The sequence below is a fragment of the Thermobia domestica genome, chromosome 9 (genome assembly GCF_964235325.1).
Source record: "Thermobia domestica chromosome 9, izTheDome1.hap1.1, whole genome shotgun sequence".
Lineage (NCBI taxonomy): Eukaryota > Metazoa > Arthropoda > Insecta > Zygentoma > Lepismatidae > Thermobia > Thermobia domestica.
In genome coordinates this window covers 149,948,588-149,971,224 of record NC_137462.1, presented here as the reverse complement: position 1 = coordinate 149,971,224, position 22,637 = coordinate 149,948,588, and the positions used below count along the sequence as shown (strand labels likewise).

General features: G+C 38.0%; 1 protein-coding gene across 1 annotated transcript; it reads right to left on the bottom strand.

Annotated features, from left to right (window-relative positions):
- Positions 1-21,274: 21,274 nt before the first annotated feature.
- LOC145661060 (uncharacterized) lies at positions 21,275-22,399 on the bottom strand. The gene has a single exon (XM_081726497.1). It carries the CDS (start codon positions 22,397-22,399, stop codon positions 21,275-21,277), a length of 1,125 nt encoding a protein of 374 aa, XP_081582623.1.
- Positions 22,400-22,637: the final 238 nt, after the last annotated feature.

Here is a 22,637-nt window from a genome sequence, read left to right as displayed (position 1 = left end):
GGTCTAATTTTAGGAAGTTTACCTTACGATGACGTAAGATTGTTATCTGTCAATCCAAGTCAGAACTTAGTCGATCTGATGATTCAGATTGGGAATTTGTCTTCGATTACCGGTCCGCGTACCGAGTTTGAACCTCCTTCTCGGAAGAGATCATTTATTAAACAGGCGAAGGTTATTAAATCGAATCAAAATTTTAATCAGAATAAAACCGTTGATAGCAGTTGTCACACTGAAAAGAGGAACTCGGAATATTCTCAGAACTTTAATAATTATAATAATAATTACAATCAGAACTCATTTCGAGGCAATAATCGAAACCGACGATTTAGAGGAAAAGGAAATCGATATCGAAATAATGGAAATCGATATTATAACAACAATAATAGTTATAATAATGATCGAGTGGAAGAAAATGATGGACCTAGACAGATGTCTAGCGCTAACAGTGAAGGGTCTCCGAAGTCGAGAGAGCAGGTAAACAGTTCGGAAAACCTGGCTCGCAGCTGCCAATGAGAAAGGGGCAGGCAAGCTGCGAAGGACAAGACCCCTTCCGAAGTATTTGTACAGTCATCTCGTCAAATTTTTCTGCTACTACAAATCCTTTTCTAAAATTCCATGTTAATTTTGTAGTGGAAGACGATTATGTCTGTTCCTCCTCTGAATACTATTTTTCTCCTTCACCAATGATAAAAGGAAACATTGCCGGCATAGATCTGCGGTGTACGGTGGATAGTGGCGCTGAATTAAATTTGATGGATTGGGAAATATGGAAACGTCTAAAATTAACTTTCCCAGCCGCCAAGCTACATCCGTATACTAGACTTACTTTGAGAGCCTTTGCAGGAAAAGAAAAATTCCAAGTACAGGGATTACAAATTTTCAATTTAAATTTTCAAGGTCACCTTTTTGAAACTCCTATATTTGTGATGAAATACTTACGAACTGATATCATCTTAGGATGTCCGTTCCTGGATAAATTCAATGGTATTATTGATCGAGGTAAAAATGAAGTCAGACTTCAAACTTCGTCAGGAACTCAGATTTCCTTACAGACAGTAAGGCCTGAAATCTTATTTGTTGGAATTACTTCGAATCGTGTGGAAGTCTCTTCACCCACATGGCCAGTTCGAGCTATCGAACGACGGATAAGAACAATTCTTTAGTGACTTCAACCATTGAGGAACCTCAACACTCAGTGGCCAGTTCGAGCTATCGAACCGACGGATAAGAACACTTCTTTAGTGACTTCAACCATTGAGGAACCTCAACAGTCAGTGAAGCAGCCTACGAATTTGCCGATGAACCCTGTTGAACATTACTCGTCGGTGGATCCAGAGCCTAATGTCTCTGAGATTGAGATTCAGGATTATGTTAAGTCGAGAATCGACTTAGATGAACATTCGAAACAACGCCTAGCTAGCATTCTTTTGAAGTATCGATATTTATTTTCCGAGTATCCTAGACGGGTGCGTGAACCGCTCTATAAAATTCAATTAATAGATGAAAAGCCGATTGTAGGACGGTACTATCCTGTTCCCCAAGCACTTCAAACTGCTTTTGAGAAAGAATTCCAAACTTGGATCAAACTTGGGTTGGCTAGGGAACAGCCTTCTCCGTATCGTAATCCGATACACTGCGTACGCAAAGCGTCGGGGAAAGTGCGTCCAGTTTTGGACCTCCGAGCTTTAAATCAGAAAGTTTTGGCGCCGAAAATTCAGGTGGAACCTATAGGCGAAATTTTGAATCGGGTTATGAAGGCGAAATATTTCAGTTCCTTTGACTGTTCTTCTGGATACTATGGAATTGGGTTAGATCCCACATCATATCCATGTACTAGTTTTGTATATGCAGGTCATCAGTATGTAATGTGCATATTACCGATGGGTATCAAGAGTGCGCCTTCAATTTTTCAGAATATCATGTACTCCTTCTTTGATCAGACTACTAAATCTTTTGCCACTATTTATCTTGACGACATTTTAATTTCTAGTTTTTCTGTCGAATACCACTTCGAACATTTAGAAAAGGCCTTTGAAATCTTTGCTCGAGCCAATTTTTCATTAAATTTTCGAAAGTGCCAGTTTATCCAACCTGAAATACATTTTCTAGGACACACCATCAGTGGAAATAATATCAAGCTCGATCCTAGACATAATGAGCCCATTCGTTGTTTCCCAATTTCGAAAACCAAACGACAGCTGAGAGCAATTTTGGGCTTAGTAAATTGGAGAAGAAAATTTGTAGCTAATTTCTTTGGTTTAACATCTCTATACGATTTGTTGAAAAAGGATAGGAAATTTGTGTTCACCCCTGATTTATTAGAGTTGTTTTACAAACTGAGAGAACTTGTGAGTCAATACAAGCTGATTTTTCACTTCCCAGCCTGATTTTTCACTTCCATTCCATAATTTCTCAGATGCCAGTGGAGAAAATTTAGGAGGGTTTCTTGTACAATATCATGAGGGTGACTCGTCCCCAGTAATTATTGCTTATGCAAGTAGAAGAGTAAAGCCACATGAGCTATCCTTGTCTATTTTCCAACTAGAAGTATTAGCTATTCTCTTTCTTTGCGACCATTTCTCGCAATATATGCTAGGTCGTCCAACGGTTGTACACTGCGATAACGCAGCAGCTACGCATGCGTTTAATATGAAAAGTTTAGATCCTAGGACTATTCGTATTCTTCTAAAACTCCAAAGATACGATCTACAATTCCAACATGTGTCATCAAAAGACAATTTCATTGCTGATATACTTAGATATCCTCCGGAACTTCCTGGAGATAGTACTTATCTCTCAGTTAATCTGTTGTCTAATCTTGATTTTTCCTTTCTTAATCGTGCGGAGTTTCTTCAAGGTCAATCCGAAGATCCATTTTGTCAGAAAATTCGGGAATCTCTCGTTAATCCATCTGAGGTCTCTGATTTCATAGAACATAAAGGTCTTTTATATCGTAAGAATGTTCGGACCAATCAATGGGTTCTTATTGTGCCACAATGTCTAGTTGACAACATTGTTGAAGCAGTCCATTTGCGAGTTCATTTTGGAGTGTACAATGTTTGTCAGTATGTCGGAAACTTTTCTATTGGCGTAACCAGCGAAACTCTATAAAAATATGTGAAGGATTGTACTCGCTGTGCTGAGCCTAAGTTTGCCAATCAGATCATTGCTAAGGAAGCATGTCAAATAGAAGCTCAAGCTCCTCGTGATAAATTAGGAATAGATTTGGTAGGAAAACTACCCTGTAGTAATGGATATTATTATCTTTTGTCAATTATTGATATTTATTCTAGATTTGTTGTCTACCTCTGCGCACAGCACATGTTAAAGAAATTATTTCGGTTCTCAAGCAAAAGTACTTCTATTCTTTTCCATACCCTCGGGTAATTATATCGGATAAAGGTTCACAATTTACCTCACGACTCTGGAATTATTTTTGTCGTCAACATAATATAAAACATCTTCAAACGTCTAGTTATTCGCCAAATGCGAATGGAGTTACCGAAAGGTCTCACAAGGAAATTAATCGAATTCTTCGGTTGGAGTGTAATACTCAACAGACCAATTGGAGTAAAGTCGTCAAAATGGCTCAAGATCTTCTTAATCATTCCATTTGTAGTAGTACTGGAAAAACTCCTGCTGAGTTTTTCCTCTCGTACTCTGCTACCGAAGCATTTAAGAGGTCGTTTCCGTGGCCTCCTGAGCTACAAAAGGAGTCGGAAGCATATAGTAACTTCTGTACGTAATCCGAAGAAAGAATGTCAGAGAATGAAGAGGACTGTAAGAGAAGTAAAATTAAAGGAAGGTGATCTAGTGATGGTTAGAACACACTATCTCTCTTCAGCTGTTAAGAAAGAAACTTCTAAGTATCTTAATTGTTTTATTGGACCTTTTTTGGTTCATAAACTCTTAAAGAATTGTGCATAATTTGCATAATTTGTCTGGTGAGTCAGTAGGTACTCAAAATTTTCAAAACTTAAAGATATTTGATTGTTCTCCGGATAAGCGAAAGGAATTATTATCTAACTATCCTAAACAAGATCTAGTTTAAATAAATCCTGTTTTAATTATCATTGTCATTATATTTATATTGTTTGTTCAGTCTTCATTTCTTTAAGTGTCGAATGATAAATCCAAAAAAAGATTTTTTTCCAAGGCTCGGTGAAAAGTGTAACATACCTTGTTTGTTACAGATAAGCTAATAGGCTCAGTGTAAATTTTGGATTATATTACTCATATTATTATCGTATCTTTATAATAGTGCAATTTAAAGTATTCTAATGTTTATTATTCTTTCGCAAACATTGCGTTGTTATGCAGATTTTGTTGTGTTTGGACGGTGGTTTTCGTGGTAAACTGCTCTTGAGTCTGTTTTGCCAGTGTTCTTCTTCTTCTTCTTTTCTGTTGCACAGAGTAGGCGAATATACAGGCATAGGGGCATTACGGAATGAGGCCAGTCTCTAACGTTGATTTATAGTTCGAATTAATGTTGTAGTTTTCTTTCTTTTCTATATATTTTGTTCATTAATATCTGTATTTAGTTTAAATTATCTTTATTTGATTTAACTAAGCGTTGGTAAAGACTTCATCCAAATTTCCGACAGAGAGAATGAGAGAGAAGCGACGCGGTGAAATTACTGTTTTTATATATACTATGTACTTAACCCACGCCGGATTAAAACTTGTGTTTTGTGCTTTCTTTCTTCGGTGAAAGAAATTTAATCATTTGAAGTATTAAAAGTTATTTCGTCGTTCTATTCTGTTTAACAAGATTCGCGAAGGAATCAAGCTACCGAAGAGAATATTATTCGTCCAGTGTTGTTGATGAAAGACAGATAATTCTCATGTAAAGAGGGTAGGCCAGCTGAGCACATGGTGATTCTTTTGTACTTCGGAGTGATGCAGTGATAATAGCATTTCCTTTCTCTTGTAGCAGCATTCCAGGTAATGTGATTAACTTTAAGTCTATCTACGGTGACTGTTCGGCATTGGAACATCGAAGTGAAGTGAATTTAACTTTCTTTATTGAAAATATTGAATCGTGAAACTAGAACTGTGGGAAGTTAATTGATATATATTAGTTCAGTTAAATTATTATGGAACAAGATCGTACTAAATGAAACTATTATTCCTTTTGAGAGTAATAGTGGTTTATCAGAGTTGTAATAACGTAATTAAAGCACTGGTGTTCTCCAGATGTACAAAATAATATTTGTGGGTACTAAAATGTATAGCTTACGATCGTATCTTACACACGACACAATGTCCGAGTAAAGAGTTCCTATGGGCGGGAACCTTCTCCCAAAGGGGCCCGGCCTGTGCGCTTCCTCGAACAATCTCAGTCAGCCCTCTCATCATGTAAATCATACGTCGTGTTAATTTCTCTCTCTCTCTGTTGTGACGTCTATTAAGTCTTGGGTTAAACCGCATTATCAGTTTATTAGTTTATTATGCAGTTTAAGCGAAATTTCGTATATCATAGATTGATGGTGTTTACCAGTGCTCCTCACCATTTGTTATAGGTCCAGACGGTTATATTGGTAAGGTTGCCACATTACAGAGGTTGTCTTAAATAGTGTCTACATATATATCCCCCTGCCCATGTTGCGGAGCACAGCACCGGAGGTGTCACTCTTTATCTCACCGACCCCGAAACAGTGGATTCGACACTGATATTGGTCATTTTTTATCATTTTTAAATGTGTTTCTCTCTTCCTAAGTTATACCGTCAAAGTGATATGATAAATACCATCCCAGGTTCGAACCTCATCTATGTTGAAAATTTGATTGAGATCTGTCGTGTGGTTCAATAGTGATGAAGTCACAAAGACTCCTCCCCTAAGTTCTACTGTCAAAGTGAAATTATAAAATGCTTTTCAGTTCCGAATCTCATCTATGTTGAAAATTTGATTGAGATCGGTCGGGTGGTTCAATAGTGATGAAGTCAGAAAGAATCCTCCCCTAAGTTCTACTGTCAAAGTGAAATTATAAAATGCTGTTCAGTTCCGAATCTCATCTATGTTGAAAATTTGATTGAGATCGGTTGGGTGATTCAATTTTTATTAAGTCACAAACATAGTCACTTTCATTTATATATATATATCCCCTTCTCTCTCTCTCTCCTACACTGCTCAGTCAAAGTGAAATGATAATAACCATTCCGGGCCTGAACCTCATCTATGTTGAAAATTTGATCGAGATCGGTTGGCTGGTTCAAGAGATTAAGAGTCACGAACATAATCACTTTCAATTTCGTAGGCATAGATACATATGCGTTTGTTGCGCCAGAATGTTTAGTTTGAATAATAATAATAATAATAATAATAATAATAATAATAATAATAATAATAATAATAATAATAATAATAATAAATAATAATAATAATAATAATAATAATAATATCTTTCTCTGAAGTACTGGCTTCTTTAGATGCTTCTTTGTTGTTTCTCGATTGCTGTTTCTGCACATTTTCTTCATCAAAATTAACCCACTGACTGCCCTTTATTTCTAGCAATTTTTCTGAAACGTTTTTCGAATTTTTCTCTGAATTAATATCTTGTTTAGATTTTTCTCCGTTCTTTTTTGTTTTCACATTTTCCTCACCGAAATTAACACAATTGTCTTTTTTCCGCTTTAATCACTTTTGTTAAACGTTTTGCAATATTTTGCAATTGGAAAGTACATTTTTATTTCGACACCTTGAACATATCTAACTCAAGCAAACCTTCTAAGCTGTTCTAATTGTTAAATCATCAGCTATTGCTGTAAGACAGTCACAAACTACAAGCCTTTACAATTGTTTTCCACCCTTAACAATTTTTCCTCAAATATTTTTCATTTGAATGAAACCAAAACAACAAAGAAAAAAATATTCTTACCCCTTCTTTCTTTCCTTCTTTTTTCCCTCTGAGGAAACTATCTGATGAGCATTTATCGAAATCCATTGATCACCGCTTTCTTTGATACCAATTGCGAAAGGTTTCGTGTTGTAGTTAATGCGTGTTGTAGGGAATGATTCAAAATAGACGATGACAGGTCACGTGTTTCGTTATTTTTATCGAGGTCAATGGCTTCTTGGGCTTAAATACAGTATGTCTATTCCCTCTTAAGGTGATCTGGTACCCTTAGCAGCCTTGAAAGTGAGCCCATTTAAAAAGCATAGGAAAGATTTTCATTACTTCCTTCTTTGTTATTAAGGCTACATACGTAAAAATTTGAACAAACGTTGAGGAGATACATCTATGCCCTACTCATCTCAGATTTAAAGAAAAAAAAACACAGTAATCAAGCTTCCGTCTTTAGTTTTAAAAACTTGGCAACGCAGCTGTAACACTTCCACTCAGAAATTTTCAGTCGGTGCCTGTTTTTGTTGAAATGTCTGACTCCCGTGTGAACTTCTCTGTCCGCACCTAGCGATCGTCTTTCTGTCTGCGCTTTGTATTGGGTCTCGGGACTCGGGTCGTGGTTGCTTGAAATGTGAATGTCGATGGATAATCACTTTGTGAGTGACAGTAGGATGGATATGGATAGCCATAGCAATACAAATATCTGTGTCGTGAAAGACAACGGAAAACAAGATATTCCTGCCAATCGAGGAAAAAATATCGTATCGGCTTTTGGCTTCAGAAATATAAGAAAAGTGAAGAAAGAAGCGCTGGAAGATTATTGTGTTTCATATTTCCGTGATTCTTTCTTGAGTTTCTATAGGGCTACAGTGTTTGAATGTTGAATGACAAAAGGATGAATTGAACGGGTGTTAGGTAGATAGACTTAATATATATAGATAGATATGCATATAAATACAGAAAAAGTATTTTCTAAAAATTATTATAAATTTAAAAATATAAATAGGTAGAAAAATACATAGGGCCTAACACATGAAACTGTAGTTCTTGAAAAGTATGTACATTAGTAAAGAAATACCTTAGACAGTGGCTTACTTCAAGAGGTATTGGTGGGGTTGCAACTCCTCCCAAATGAATAGAGATTATACATACCCAGGCAGTGGTTCCCAAGTGCTTGAGCACAATCCCCTCAAGGTTACCATTCTTCCCATTTACCGTTCTTCGCCAAAATTTACCAATTTTTTAAAATGGCAATTACTTATTTTAAAATGTTATTCATGCTAAGTTCTCCTTTATAATTAGTGCCCATTAAAGCATCATTGTCGTATAATTAAAATTCGATTGTAGCACTTGCAATGACAAATTATACCCCTCCTCTAAAAAAATCATATGTGCAACCTGTGCCCCTAAACCTGACTGTGGGAGTCTCTGTAATCCAGAGAAGGCTAGGAAATGAAGTTTCTTTGTTTAGAATCTTCCCCAAACCCCTGAAACACCCCTTTCAACCAAAATTTCGTTACACACATCCCTGGGCGTGACAAAATATATTGCTTTTTTGCGTTCGTGCATATATATATATATATATATATATATATATATATATATATATATATATACAGGGTGCTTATAAAAGAACTCCGGGATTTTAAAAATTCATATCTTATTAACGATAAAAGAGAGCAAAATTTAGTTAATTTCTCTGAAATGACTAGCTCAAAAAGTTTTAGTCATATTAATTGGAAATGTTTTTATCAACAGGTGGCAGCGCTGCGGAGCGTTGACCTTGAGACGACGTAGCGGCTGCGGTAGTCAGTGAATCAGTGCCGTGCCGTGTGGATTGTTGCGCTTGGCGCTACGGTGACGCCACAACAAAAGGCTCAATGTGTTATTTGGCTCATAGAAACTAAGTCTGTTGTTACCGTACAAAGAAACTTTCGACGTAGCTATGGCGTTGACCCGCCTACGGATGTAAGCTTTCCAATCATGTATAACACATGTATGTACGTTTTTTACTTAATTAAAATATTTTGCCTCAATACCCCGGAGTTCTTTTATAGACACTGTATATATATATATCACTATTCTGAATGCTTTCCTTTTGTGTGTTGAACACCCCACAAAGTAAAAGTTCCCGGCGTACTTACTGATTAGACAGGAGACTCAGGTAAGATCCTCGATTGCAATACATACATTTCCAGGGTTTCCCAGAGGGAGGTATTGTGTTACACACTGCACCACACATCTTTTAGGTGAGGACTGTTTTGTGCAAAGAAGGAAGACTACAAACAAATGCATTCCAGTGAATTAAAAAAAAAAAACGACGGAACACCGAGACCTTGATTTGGAATCAAATATGTGGGAGGGTCGGACATGTCTATACGGAGATGGACAGTATCCTAGGAAGTCTACATGTGTTCTACGAAACACATTACGAAGGAGATAATAATAATAATTATTATTATTATTATACCCAAACAATGGATACTTTTGGCTACGCGTATGCCTTCAAACATAAGTGGCAAACATTCTTGCGATGTAATATTTAGTCTGTGTGTTTTGGGTAGCATGATTACATAATCAAACTCTGTTCTTTTGAAATTTATTAAAGATATATATATATATATATATATATATATATATATATATATATATATATATATATATATATATATATATATCGGATGTTGCAAAATAAGTGTTACAACTCTTGGGAGGTGACTCCTGTCAGTGAGACAAGAAAAAAGTTCTCTTGAACTTTCGGCTATGGGACATAGTTTCGGATCTACAAGGTGCCGAAAGCGTGGGAAAATGACTTTCGGACGCCAATAGTTCGGAAACTATCCAACGTAAAGAGGGCGGGTAAAAAATTCACTGAAGATGTCATACCTGCTGTATTGAATTTTGCATGTTTCACAACCCTACGATGCACGCGCAAGGGATTCCCCAAAGAAACGCAGGAAGTCCCGGATAATCTGCCAAATGATAATTGGTCTAATTGGATATGAATTGATAGGGTTTCTACCAGGTAACAACAATTCATTTGTATTAAGTCGATATCTGGAACAAGTACAAAATGGCGGACACCCTCATGCCCGTTGTGTGTGGTTGCATAATCGCCAGGTACGGATACTGGCCAACAGTGACGTTCTGAGTATTAAGTGTAGCGAATTTGTACTCAAATGCTCTAGAAAGACTTCTGGAGTGTCGGTAGAGCACAACAAATGAAGCAGGGTGATTCACATGTGTGGAAATACGTAACGAAAAATGCCCAGAAATGCACTCATACTCAGTAATTGTGAGTTCAAAGCGTTGGAAATGTAAGGATTAGAGGATTGGTGCGTTTCCGTGGCGGAATAAAAACTATAGTTTGGGTTTTGGCAGCATGGATTGTCAAATTCCATTTGCGACACCAGGCTATGAAGCGATCAATAGCTTCCTGAAGACAGACATTGATTTGTTCGATAGTTCGGCAGAATGTCAGAAAAGCTGTGTCGTCGCCATATTGTGACAGGTGAACATTGGGAGGTAATTTCGGAAAGTCTGCGACAACGAGAACATACAATAAAGGTGATAAGGTAGATCCTTGTGGTACACCGCATAGTAGAAAGATAGGATGAGATAATGCATCATTGATAGCAACATAAGACAAACGACAGACGAGAAAATGACAGATGAGGCGGATGATTGTGATAGGAAGCTTAAGTTTAAGTAGTTTGTTGGTAAAGGCCAAATGCCAAACTTTATCAAAGGTTTTTCTAGATCAAAGAGAACCAGACATGACGGTTGAACGGAGTTATAATGATTGGTAATAAGTGTTGAAAGGCGGAGTAATTGGTCATTTATTGAATAGAAAGGTCAAAAACCAGCCTGATGAGAGGGAATAATGTTTCGATCTGTTAGATATGAATGTAAGCGTTTGACGAGAATAAGTTCGAAAATCTTGCTGAAAGTGGAGGTTAACTGAATCGGTCTGTAGGATGAAATTTCGGAGGGTGGTTTATTCGGCTTTGGAAACAAGGGTTTTTGATACCTTCCAATCTATCGGAAAAAAAGCCAGTGCGAAGTATGAAGGTGTATATCAGTGATAGAAGCATGAGTAGTATTGATGGGGCTTTCTTTAATATGTCCATAGGTGATATGATCGAATCCTGGAGCTGTGTTGCGTTTTCGCCGGACAACAGAAGTAATTTTTTCGACTGTAATCGGAGCAGTGAGAACATGTTCAGGAAGTCTATGAGTCACAACAGGTTGAAGAGCTTTAGAGTGAGTATTTACTGCCTCGGCAGGATGAGGGTGGAACATATGATCAGGTGGAGATGGTGTAAAGATAGCTTGAAGATGATTGGCGAAAGTGTTCGCTTTATCCTGATCGGAATGAATGGCTGTATTATCTAGTAGAAGGGGGTAAGGTGTCTTAGTGATTTTTCCACAGAGTGCATTAAAGCGTTTCCAGTATAGCGTGGGATGCGATGTTTCAGCAAGATGATTGCATGTTTTGATTCTTTGGCGTTGCTTATAAGCTGTATTATAGTCGCGAACAGTTGTCTGAAGTTGATGGTGAAGACGTAAGGTATCAGGGTTTGAGTGTGCAGGTATTCACCATAACACTGACAAGAGCGATGGATCATAGCGAGGTAGTGAGGTGATAGTTTATTCCGATAAGGTATTGATTCAGTTTGTTTAATGTATAGAGCTGAAGTTTACCGAATACTATTGGTTATAGTGGCGACTTGCGTCGAAAGCGCGTCAGGAGGGGTAGGTGAACGATAATGGTCGACGGTAGAAGAGATGTAAGTGCGATAATTGGCCCAATCTGCTTTATCATAGCGTGGTGTGAGATGAGGTGATGGTGCTGATTGTGAAGGGACGAGATCAGTATGATATGTGATTTTAATGGGAGCGTGATCACTACCTAGTACATCTAAGACTGCCACAGTAAAACGTGTAACTATTGTATTGGAGGTAATTGCAATATCGGGTGTGGTATTGGAAACTGGACGAGTGAGCGAAGGAAGGTTCAGAAGAATTCCTGAAGTGTAAGATGCTATATAATCTTGAAATTGGGTGTGTTCATGAGCAGAGCGACTATGAAACTTTATGTCTGCGAGGATGAGAAAATGTTTAAAGTTATTGGAGATGTGAGAGAAAAATCTAATGGGATTGGATTACCGGGTCTGACGTAAACCGTGGCGAAAGTAAGAGCGATGGATTTAAAATACAAAGTAGCTACGATGTGTTCTGGTAAGGCTAGTGCAGGGCAGATATGTTGTCTGAATCGTAGATTATGGCGAAAGCCCATAGCAACTCCACCGTTCGCTCTTAACGCTGGGAGCATGTTATCATGGCGAAGCAACGTGTAGTTGGGAAATCTGCACTGCATGGACTTAGTCAGAAAAGTTTCATTCAGAAGAAAAGCGGTGATGTGTTCTTCTTGTAGGAGTGCTTGGAAAAGAGTTTTGTTCTTGGTGATTGAACGAAAATTTAGAAACAGAAAGCTGATATCCATGACAACCAAGATACTAAACAGGTGTTTCGAGTGGTGTAGTATGGAATTGAACGTAATTGTTTGAGTAAGTTGCATACAGAGCTACATGAAAAGACAAGAGTGAGTTGCTGAAGGATGTGTGGACGATGGAAAGGATGAATATTCTGCAGTGTTAATGTAAGAAATTCTAAGTTTACCAACGGTGACTGGATCATTAACTGAAGTTTCTGTGTTGGTGGAGGTAGATTGAGTACGTAATGGAACTACTAACTCTGGGTGTGTTTGGTCTGGTGATGGTTTGCGTTTACATTTATAACTATAGGTAGGGTGGCGCTCCGCGCACGCAGAACATTGAGGTGGAAGGTTCATATTGGAGCAAACATGAGTTGAATTTGGGCCAGAGCAATACCCACATACAGATGTGGGGTTTGTGCGATGCGCTGTTGCATGGTTGTTGTATGCTTGACATTTTTCGCATAGCAATGGCAATGGCGCAGACGATCGAGAGGTTTCAACGCGATGTTTGCGCTTGTAGATGAAGGCACCATGGGTAAGAAGATGGTCGATCGTCTCTTGAGATGTGGTTAGGAATCGCATCATGTAAGTAGGTCCAGTATTATTGCGAATGCGAATAATTTTATCAATGGCGTGCCCCTCGTTGAGCAATTCCTCGTGTATTTCATCATCAGAATATGATGGATCAACTTCCCTGATGACTACAGATAACATCGAGGAACGTTTTGGAGGAGGAGGTATCTTACAGCGAGTAGCGTTCAAGGAGATAAGTGTAGCATTTTCCCGAAGATCTCAAACAAGGCTTTATTACAAACTGTAGATAAGAAGTTGGCATCAGGTGATTTGAAGATAAATCCATTGTGGGTTTTTACAACTTCAATAGTGGAATGCTTGGCAGGTATTTTCGAAGTTGAAGGATGATGAATTTTTCATTGGTGAATTAAGCTTCAAAGTTTTGAAGCAAAAAACAGTGAGGTGAAAAAACAGAATGAACAGATGTTGATGATGGGCGTGCTGTCGGTGAAACATCGTCTTCCATGTCAGATGATTCTGAAACATCAACATGGTGTTTCTTAGCAGGAGGCGAGTTTTTGACCCTATCTGAGTAACTTGGTTGGCTCCGTGGAGATCGAGATCGAGAACAAGCTGACGTAGTGGAGGCGGTCGAGCGGTCAGAAACCCGTCTTTGTCTCTTAGCATAATACTTCCACTTCTCCACCTTCGTGGAGAGAGCAGATGGGCTAGCGAAAACTGATGGTAAGCCTCTATGTCGACATTCTAAAGGTGCTCCACTGCCTGAGCCTGGGTCTGTCATCGTAAATAACGAGCTATTGTTACAAGACCTGAACTATACTCGAGAAGATGGATGATGATATGTGTTGATGTATAGGTGGGACAACCCGTTCGGATGGTTGTCCAGAGGGAGCAGGTTCCCTGCCTCGATCTGTAGAACCGGCTACCCTTGACTTGATCAGTCTGACAGACGGTTCGCGCAAAAGAGACAAAGGAAAAGGAAGGATCAGGAAAAGGAAGGATTTTTACAAAACTTGTCACTGTTCTCTCAGTGGCACTTCAGAGCGAAGCTCTGGGAATGTATGTGAATAAAAGCGCTTTTTTGTAATAGTAAAGGGTTAGGGAATTCTTTATTCATCATTTGTTGTCATGGGGATAATATTCCTAACCCTAGCCATTAGAGGGTTACGCCCTCTCTTTGGCACAGGTTTTATTACATATTAGTTTTATTGCATTGGTAGATGGACTATGTGCAATTGTGAAATGAAAAGGTTGAATCTATATATATAAACATGAAATCATATATATATCATGAATATATAAACATAAACATACATATATAAGGGGTGCAAGTAGTTTTTTCAAGTATGACTAGGTAGAGAAAAGAGTGTATAGAGTTGTGTTTTTATGAATAAATATAATGCAGATGAAAGATGAAGTGCAGTGCATGCACGCCACAATCACAGACACAGTGTTACGAAGACAAATGCAGATTAGTTCTTCGGTCTCGGGGCCACTCGAGACTGATGGTGACAGGGAGAAATCCCAGTGTTAGTGATGAAATTATACATGGTGCAAAGATGGAAACAAATGAGGAAGATGATCTGGTATATGATAAATTTGAAAGATATCGCGCTCGTCAGCGGCAGGATGCTCAGTATTGAGATACAACGTAGGAGGGACATTTAATGGTGTGTGCAAGTACCTACACGGGGCGTCAGTTTCAGCATCAGCCAGTAAAGTATCAAGAAAAAATGGGTGTGAGACAGACGAGAGAGTATGTATTTGAAACGGATATCTGTAAGATGTTGAGGCAGTTGAGGAAAATCGATATGCTCATAAGTGAGAAAGTTGGGATATGGAAGCCTTATGCGATGCGCAAGTCGAATGGCATAACGTTCGAGTATTGACAATCGGTCATAGAATTTCGTGGGAGCGTTGCACTAAGCTATGTGTCCAAAGGTTAAGATGGGCCGAAGGAATTTTAAATGTATTTAGTAGCAATGGCTCGTTTAGGCCCCATGTAGTTCCAGTTAGGTGACGTAGAAGATTGAGCCGGATAGTAGCCTTTTGGAATATTTTCTCAAGATGAGCCTTCCAATTTAGTTTGGAGTCGAATACAACCCCAAGATATGTAGCCGTTGAAGTAGGTTGAAGATGATGATCATTAAGTGTAATTTTGAGGTTTCGCGGATTGCGATGAACTTTGGAGCAGCGTTTCGGGGGTAAGAAGACCAATGCTTGTGTTTTCTCCTTATTGACAGTAAGCTTCCAATTTTGCACCACTGCATAAATTCGTTGAGAGTGGGTTGCAATATCGTGCTGATCTGATGCATAGTCTTGCCGAGAGCTAGAAAGGCCGTGTCATCGGCATACTGAAATAAAACACGTTTTGCATTGGTTTAGGTATATCAGAAGCATACAGTATATATAAGAGCGGACTGAGGGCGGAACCCTGTGGAACGCCACAATATGGAAATATAGGGTGTGAAATAGCAGATCCTATGTAAATATATCCTATACGATCAGTTAAAAAGGAATATATAAAGCGTAAGTAGCAGATCGGGAGGTTAAGCTTCTGTAACTTTTGAATAAGGCCATAATGTCATACTTTATCGAAAGCCTTTTCAAGATCCATTAAGACTAGGCAAGATGGAAAAGCCTTGTTATATTGATTTGTGATTATTGTAGATAGCCGAAAAGCGTAAGTAGCAGATCGGGAGGTTAAGCTTCTGTAACTTTTGAATAAGGCCATAATGTCATACTTTATCGAAAGCCTTTTCAAGATCCATTAAGACTAAGCAAGATGGAAAAGCCTTGTTATATTGATTTGTGATTATTGTAGATAGCCGAAGTAACTGATCTTTAATTGAAAAGCCTGGTCGAAAACCTGCTTGGTGTATGGGTAGTAAGTTATGCTCTTGGATATGTAAATGGAGTCACTGGACAAGAATTTTCTCAAACAGCTTACTGAAGACTGATGTCAGTTGTATTGGGCGGTAAGATGTCACGGCGTGTGCAGGCTTATGAGGCTTAAGAAACATATAGATTTTGGATACTTTCCAATCCACAGGGTAAAAGCCTGTACGGAAGTTGTAGATTGCAACAAGTAGTACAAGTAAAGAGAGAGGAGCTTCTTTAATTATCCGGTACGAAATATGATCGATGCCGGGTGCAGTATTTCGTTTCTTATGAAGTGCACGTTGAAGTTCATGGGTAGTGATAGGTGCTGTAAGAGGATGGTCGATATCTATGACGTGTGAGAGTGATGGTTGTAAGGCTGGAATAGAAGACAAGTCTGTGCGTTGACGAGGATTATATGATATTGCAGGCGTAAAGATTGACTAATTGTGTTGCAAAAGCATTAGCCTCATCTTGGTCTGTAAATAAAGGAACAGTATTGTCCAAAAGAGGGTACGATATTTTAGTGCTTTTGCCCGTTAGTCTATGGAAGGTTTTCCAATAACGGCTTGGTGAGGCTTCATCGTTGAGTTTATTACAGGCACTGATCCAAGTGCGACGTTTGTATGCTGTGAGATAATTTGTAACAGTGCGCTGCCATTTTCTGTGTTGATGAAGGCATTCTTTGTTGCCCGTTCGTTTATATTCTCGAAATTGTTGTCGTGATTTCTGCATTAGAGAGAGATAGTGTGGAGGCAATTTTGGCTTAGACGGATAAATTTTCTCTACAGGTATATCTTGTTGAGCACCGCTACGTACGGCGTCTGTGATATGGTTGACAACATTATACATTTCAGTTTCCAAAGTTGGTGGTTGAAAAGTGGAGACACGGGTATTGACGGTGTGTCGAAGTTGAGGCCAATCAGCTTTATCATATCGGTGGATAATATGAGGTTCTAGTTTTTGTAGAGATGGACGAATCTTTTTGATGGTGATTTTGATGGGACAGTAATCGCTCCCGATCGTGTCAAGAACCTTCACCTCACAGTCGTACATAAGCGTGAGAGATGTGATTACTACATCCGGGGTTGTTTGGCTAGCTGGTCGAGTGGGACCAGGAAGATTGTGAATGTGAAGTTTTAACGTATTGGAAACAAAGTCCGTAAGACGTTGTTTTTCTCTAGCGCTTCTGCTATGAATATTTATGTCAGCCATGATGATTATATTTTTATAATTATGGGCTATATAATCGAAGAAAGTAAATGGTATTGGATGACCAGGGCGTATATATATATAGTAGCTATATTAACTGTAAGAGAAGAATAATATATAGAGAATAAGAGGTGTTCAGGAAGGTCTGCAAATACAGTAGGATTGTACTGTCGATAAGGACGTATGGGAGAAAAACCAATTAACACTCCTCCTTGAGCACGTGCGTGTATATCGTGGTAATAACATCGTTGAAGTTGGTAGCCAGAAAGTCGTGCTGAAGAGCCTGGTTTTAAAGCTGTTTCGTTAAGGGCTACGATATCGATTTGATCTTCTAACAGAAGTGGCTCTAGAAGTACTTTATGCTGATGGAAAGATCTGATGTTGAGAAAAAGTAAAGTCAGAGCCATAATATGTACCGTCATATTGGTTTTAGACTGCTGTTTCTAGAGGTGCGATGTGGAAGTGAACAAAAGGTCCTGAATATGTTGCAGTAAAGTTAAGGTTAAAGAGAGATTTGGCTGATGAAATGGCAACACGAAGTATGTGCTCACGCTGAAAAGGAAAAATATTTTGTAACACAATTGTGATGTAACGAAGAAGATCTTCGACAGAGAGAGGTTGTGCGAGATACTGTGAGGGTGGAGTTGCTTTGTCAAAGCTTTGTACTGGCACTGTTAGTTCTGGTCGTTCCGATTCTGCGCGAGGTTTTCCCTTACAGCTGTAGCTGTATGTTGGGTGATTTTCGTTATAGGTAGAACAGTTTGGTTGTTGATGATGATTTTTACATGATTTTGTGTCGTGAGGTTGACCGCAATAGCCACATTTAGATGGATTAGGGTATTGGTTTGTAAAATGAGCGTTATAAGTTTGGCATTTCTCACACCGAAGTGGTAACGGCCCTGGTGTCTTGGAAGGCTCGACACGATGAAGTTTCTTATAAATAGGACCACCATGAGCTAACAGATGGTCAAGAGAGGTCTGATTTTGCGACAAAACGCGTACCATATAAGTAGGACCAGTGCTATTTTTAATGCGAATGCATTTGTTAACCTCAATTCCTTCTAGTTTGAGTTCTTCAAGAACTTTTTCAACGCTAATTTCTGGTATCACTCCTCGGATAACAACAGAAAACATGGGTGGTTTTCGAGGAGGGGGTGGTTGTTTTGTCTTCCGATCTGCTTGTTTCGTTAATTTAGCTGTTTTACCAAAGATTTCGTAGGACGCTTTGTTTCGGAGTGTTATGCCAAAATTCGGGTCTTTAGAGCGAATTATGAATCCATTTCTAGTTTTCACAATGTTTTCGACACTAGCTCGAGGCAGATACTTGATTATTTGTAAGAACACAATTTTAGGATGAGTATATTTGGTATCGAAGTCGGTGAGCAGAAAATAATAGATTGGTTCTTTGGCTGTATAAAAAGATAAATTGCCAGAACCAGTGTCCGTAGCCGAGTCCAGGTTAGTAGGGAGAACAGGAGATCGAGATGTATCACGAGGTCGCTTACTTGATTGAACAGAATCACCAGAATCATTACGATCTCTTGGTCTAGTTGTTCGTAAATTGGGATGACTGCCCCATGAAAGATGCCTAGTACGACAGGAGCGAGATACATTTTCATGCTCTACTGCAGAAGAGCTAGGAGCCGAACTGGGGTAGGTTCCTGTGCATTGGTCCAAGGACCAGCACAACCTAACCGTATGACTTGACAAGAGTAGTGATGAAAATAATAATAATGATGATGGTAATATTCCAAAAATGCAACCGACCCTCCGAAAGTGTCAACTTTCGTCAATCCCCTAAATAGCGTATGTCTGTGATGCACACAAGTGCGTATGCTACACCTGATCCTCGCTAACAGATTAACAGCTATAAGAGAGGCTGGGTTCTGCTTAAAGGTAAAGATCCAATAAAAGCGCCTGAGTTCCAATCTCTAAGTTTGGATTTCACTCCTTTGATTTACGGTTATTTCTGATTTCATGTTTATAACAAAGAAAAATATTTTAAAGCATGTGTACTTTAAATAAATTATTTAAAGAGATCTATTTCATAAAGTTTATCCTTTTAAATTATTGTTCAAAGCCTTTGTATTTTAATAAATCTTCTCTAATATAAATGCAAATGAATTGAGCTGCCATCTTTGGAGTTCTTTTAAACTATACGTTTGTAGGCGTTTATATGTTTGTGGCCAATCCTTTCGACAATGAAATCTCGGCTCTAGAAAAATGGCGTTTTCACTCATCGATTTGCAAATTTTGCGTAGATTGTCCAGTTCTAATTGAATATTTAAAAAACGTGGCCATTATTTCTTTATTACATTTTTACGGTTACTCTGGAAGTGTTGAAATTAGAAAAAAAAATTAAAGCATCAAACCCTACCTATTAAACATTCCAACACCACACAATCGTATACAGGGGTTGCATATCTCCCAGGCGTTTGTTTACTGGCCAAATTATAATGAAAAACGAAGAATAACCATTTCTCCAGTCTAAGTTGAATCTTTATTGTTTGGAGTGTTTTACCCAATGCACACCATATATCACTGACATTATAATTGATTGTATATGTAATGTATTAGCTTATTTTAAAATATATAAAACGATAATCATGCCTGTTGTTCTGTACGGTTGCGAAACATGGTCGCTTACTCGAAAGAAAAAACATAGATTGAATGTATTTGAGAACAACATCCTGTGACGAATATTCGGACTCAAGAGAAACGGGAATAGGGAATGGCGGAAACTTCATAACGAGGAACTACATAATTTATACGGTTAGGGTCATTGTTAGGGTCATCAAATCTAGGAGGTTCAGGTGGCCAGGTCATGTAGCCAGGATGGAAGAAAGAAGGAACGTTTTCAAAATTTTAACTGGAAAACCAGCCGGAAAACGACCATTAGGAAGACATAATACAATGCAAGAGTGAAGACATTTATTTTGTTAGTAATAATTCAATGTATATACAGTGAAATCTCCCTTAACGGACACTTCTCAATAACGGACACCTCTATAATACGGACAGATTTTTTTGTCTCGCCAAAAATATATGTTCTCTTATGGAACAAAACCCTCCCTTTTACGGACACTCTCAGATACGGACGCGGACAGTCCTTTTTTTCCCAAACGTTTCAATAACCTCTTCATAACGGACAGGAATTATTCTCGGTTCTGCGAAATATTACAGGAGACAGAAAGTATCACACACATTCCACAAGTGCATCTGCCATCAAACAGAACTACTTCAAGCTGAACTTGAACTCCTTTTTTCTTCTCACAATAAACTGCTTTCTGGTGGAAATCCTAGAAAACCTTCAATAAGTAAAAACATAAAAACACTCATGCAGGGTTAGTCGTATGGTCAAGAATTCTATACGGATCTTCCCTTCCCTAACAAATTTGGTGCTTTTTCCTCTGGGCCTTGCATCTTTCGCGACAATTTCATAAATAACAAAAGAAACATTGTTTGTTTTGTAATAACATTTTTCAACGAGCAATGTTTTCTCTCTTACTTTTTTTTGAAAATCAAATTTGTTCTTTTGTACAAATTGGCGTGTCAAACGGTTGGACAAAGAAATTTGCCATTAATCGCGGTGAAACAGAAGTTCTCCAATTGATCCAATAGTTGCAAACAAATTTCGAACAGAAACTAGTGTCCGTAGGATGTACGTACACGGAAGACCACTACTGCAGACTTTTCCTCACGAAATTTGGTGAGTTTTTCTCCATATTTTCAGTATTTAATAATAATATTGCATACTTTTTAAAGCTATTTTTACTTTTAGTATAGGCGGTATGTGGATTATTGGCTTTTTACAAGGTGATGACATGTTCTTAAGAAAATTACCATACACGCATTATCATTTGCAGTATACGAACATATTAACACATCTCCCAACCCAGTATTTAATAGAAATGAATTTCTTCTTCATCCGTCCCAGTAATTCAAATACGTACTAAATAGAGTATTTTCATATTAAATTTTACATATTTACGCTCATACATAATGTATTTACTGTATATTACTGCATACAATTACCGTTGAGAGAAATTAAATTTTTGTAACCTCTCTGTAACGGACACCTCTCAGTAACGGACAAAAATTCCCGTCCCATTGGTGTCCGTTATTCAGAGGTTTTACTGTACTATTATCTCAAATCATGCTATTAGAAAAGCATGCGTCCGAATCAATCATTATAACAGAAATAGACAAAAGTTAATTTCCGAGTTTCATTGTTCTAAAAATCAATTTAGTGTTTATTATATACATTTCATTCACATGTCTAATTAATCTTGAATCATGAATTCATCGGTCATTGACTTCAAATACCTGATGCAGTAATCCAAATTTCCTTGAAGCTTTTCGTAGAAGTTCACATAAAAATATGAGAGTACTTGTACTTAATCCCACTGCAAGTAAAGCGAATGCTCCTACCAAATCATTTTTAGTAATAGCAACTTTGCTATTATCTACATCGCTATTCATGGATTTACTTGCGACCAGAAGAGAATAGTGCAAAATTTCTCTTTCCCATTGTAATTTTAATCCTGATTGCACGATTGTCTTAATAATAGTGCTAAATGAGTTCACATATGGTGAATTAAACTTTAAAATGTAGGCAGTAGGGACAGAGTTGACAACCTCAGGGAGTATGTGTAATAACGGTTTACCACGGGAGTTAAAGAGAGACTCATCGTACATAATGTATTGAATCATGGATTGTCTGTGCATGAAAGCAAAATCTCGTTTTTCGGCAATTCTTAACAATATGTCTTTTATTTCATCTTCTTTCGATTCCCATCTGTCATTCACTGTTTTTATCAATGGGTCTGTGGCATCACTGAAGATTGGACGATGAACATCAAAACCACCGAAAGCTATTCCCGATTGAACGAGATCAGACATAGTGTTAATGGCAGGATATTTATGTGGCTTTGTTACAAAGCCAAACAAAGCTGCCTGATAGCTATAATTTATAACAAAGGAACCAATAACCCATACGATGAACACTAATCTGACTGGAAATATTCGCGGAGGTACAGGGGTTGAAATACCTATAAGAACAGATAAGTGATTTAAAAATGGAGTTTGAAATATTGGCCAATTCTTTCGTTGAACGAAAACTCCTGCGATTGCAGTACAAGCTACGACAGAACAGTAACTAAATAAGACACAAATCCATGAACGCAGCGTCAAAGGCAAAAGTATACTCATCCATGATGGATAAAAGTCTGGTTGAGGTACTACCCATACAAAATGCGTAAATTCCCCTGACCAAACTTGATCAAAATATCCTATATAAACAGTTTTCATGGATACAGCCACAAAGCTACCTTCTATTTTTCCACTGATTATTTTTAGTAGATCTCCAGAGAATGTTCCATTGTTCGAAGGACTTCCGTGTTGTCCCCAGTTGTCTCTAATGTTCATGTCTAAAGAGCAGTTTAGTTTATCACCTATGACACTAATTGTATTAAATGATATACCTGTCACAGATTTCATCGATGTATTAGCATTTGGACGAGTTATGATTTGGGGTGGAAAGTTAATAATTGTGATTCTAAATGGACAGCCGTGCAAGTTTTTTATTTTGTTGGGAAACAGGTCAGTACCAATCAAGAAATAATCGTTTCTCCATGTGTCCAACGTTATTACCTTATCTACAAAT